General features: G+C 41.5%; 1 protein-coding gene across 1 annotated transcript in view; it reads right to left on the bottom strand.

Moving 5' to 3' along the window:
- Positions 1-1,724, bottom strand: part of LOC119588518 — a gene marked incomplete at both ends in the record, with an annotated part of 7,217 nt that continues 5,493 nt past the window's right edge. Inside the window, 2 exon segments of the mRNA XM_037937161.1 lie at positions 1-365; positions 641-1,594. Of these exon segments, the coding sequence (XP_037793089.1) occupies positions 1-365; positions 641-1,594 (1,319 nt within the window).

Below are 1,724 nucleotides of genomic sequence, written 5' to 3'. Positions count from 1 at the left end.
TTCTTCTTGTTGCACCTGTGGCAACTCTATCCATATACTAGGCTGATGCTCTGGCTGCTCCTCCTGCGATCTCCTTCGTTTCCTCTGTGGACGCATTGCACTCTCTTGCTCCATCCTCAGCAGCAGTTGACATTGACGCTCCTCTGCCTCCAAAGTACTGTTCTCCTGCTGGGCTGGATGCTGCCCAACATCTGTACCGTCGATGAATCCCGCAAATTTGTAGAGGGCAAGAGCTAGCTGAAGATCCGTTGCAATTTTCTCTGTGAACTTGGCAAAGATGGTCAAGGCAGGAAGTAGGAGCACCCTGTTCCCTTCTGCCTTTTCTATGATCTTCTGACAAGCTGCTCTGAAGGCCTTGAGCACATCTGTAATAAAGGTTGCGAAGTGATGTTAAATGGCCAGTTGATATTTTTTTTGGGTACACAAAAAGACGCAACAGATACTATGTATAGATTGATGGACTAATAGACTGACAGACAACAGCAGTTGCTATACAGAAGAGTGACAAATCAAGAGACAGGACAAAAAAAAAAAAAAAATGCCATGCAGAATATCAAGAAATACCTGTAAAAAAACATATGAGAGAAACTGTACGAGGTTAATGAATACCTTTCAGTAAAAGCCACATAACTTGACTTACCTCTGCGTGGATTTTTGCTACGTTTCATTCTCTTCTCCTCATTGACAGCCTTGATTGCTAAGGACAGTCGTTCTTCAACTGTAGGCAAAGTTCCTAAGGGATCTGTAGATTCTGCAATACCTGTCACCTGTTCTGAACGTATATCAGTGCCATTATCACTGACTTCACTACAACTTGGGTCATGTGCCTTGAGAGAGTCACTAGAAACTTCCATTTCAACATCAACAAACACTGGTTCCGAGGACTGAAATCTGTTATCCGATACATGCACTGAATCATCCAAATTATCTATAGCTACCATATCTATATCTTCACTACATTTAAGAACATCACTCATGGATTCCGGGATTGTGTTCCTTTCCTTCACTGGAATTTCATCCATACTGTTCGCTACATCTAAGAAAAGATTCATGTCATCAATTGGCTCTAGGACTTCAACACTCTCACTAGAAGGAGGTAATTCATCTACGAGTTTGTCACATACTGGGGATGACACACAGTTTGTTTCTGTACATTCACTTGTGTCATTCCCTGTTGTAAAGCCTAAAATCATGCTTTCAGAGACTGGCTGCTGTTCGTTCCCTTCTATTTGTTCCAGAACATCCATTATACTGTCTTCAGGGAGTAGAATTTTATCCAGGATTGCTGGTGGTGTCGGTGGGGTGCAATCATCCCTTGCCAGGATGTCATCCACAATGAGGCAGTCTGGATCTCCTTCCATGTTGCCAATTTGCAAAGGATCTTCACAAGTAGTGTTGAAATTCATGTCTTCTATGGCTTTCAACACATCAAGGTCTTCATCCTGAGGAGTGTCATCCCCTTCTGATGCACACGCCACAGGTGGAGACTCCTCCTCTACATCAATAAAGACAGGTTCCTCACAGACTCTAATCAATTGTGTACTGTCCGTGAGATGATGATAAGGTAACTTGTACTTTGGAAGAAGGTCATGTCCTTAAAAAAAAAGTAAAAAAGTGAAGCTTAGTCATTAATGTGTCAAAAAAGGTTATTTCTGTTAGTTTGTCTTTTTTATTATTTTTTGACAGTCAGCAGATCTTTAATTGAATTGAATTGGTCTAGTACA

This window comes from Penaeus monodon, chromosome 24 (genome assembly GCF_015228065.2).
Source record: "Penaeus monodon isolate SGIC_2016 chromosome 24, NSTDA_Pmon_1, whole genome shotgun sequence".
Taxonomy (NCBI): Eukaryota; Metazoa; Arthropoda; class Malacostraca; order Decapoda; family Penaeidae; genus Penaeus; species Penaeus monodon.
Note: the sequence above shows the minus strand (reverse complement) of the source record. Positions and strands in the feature narration are given on the sequence as shown.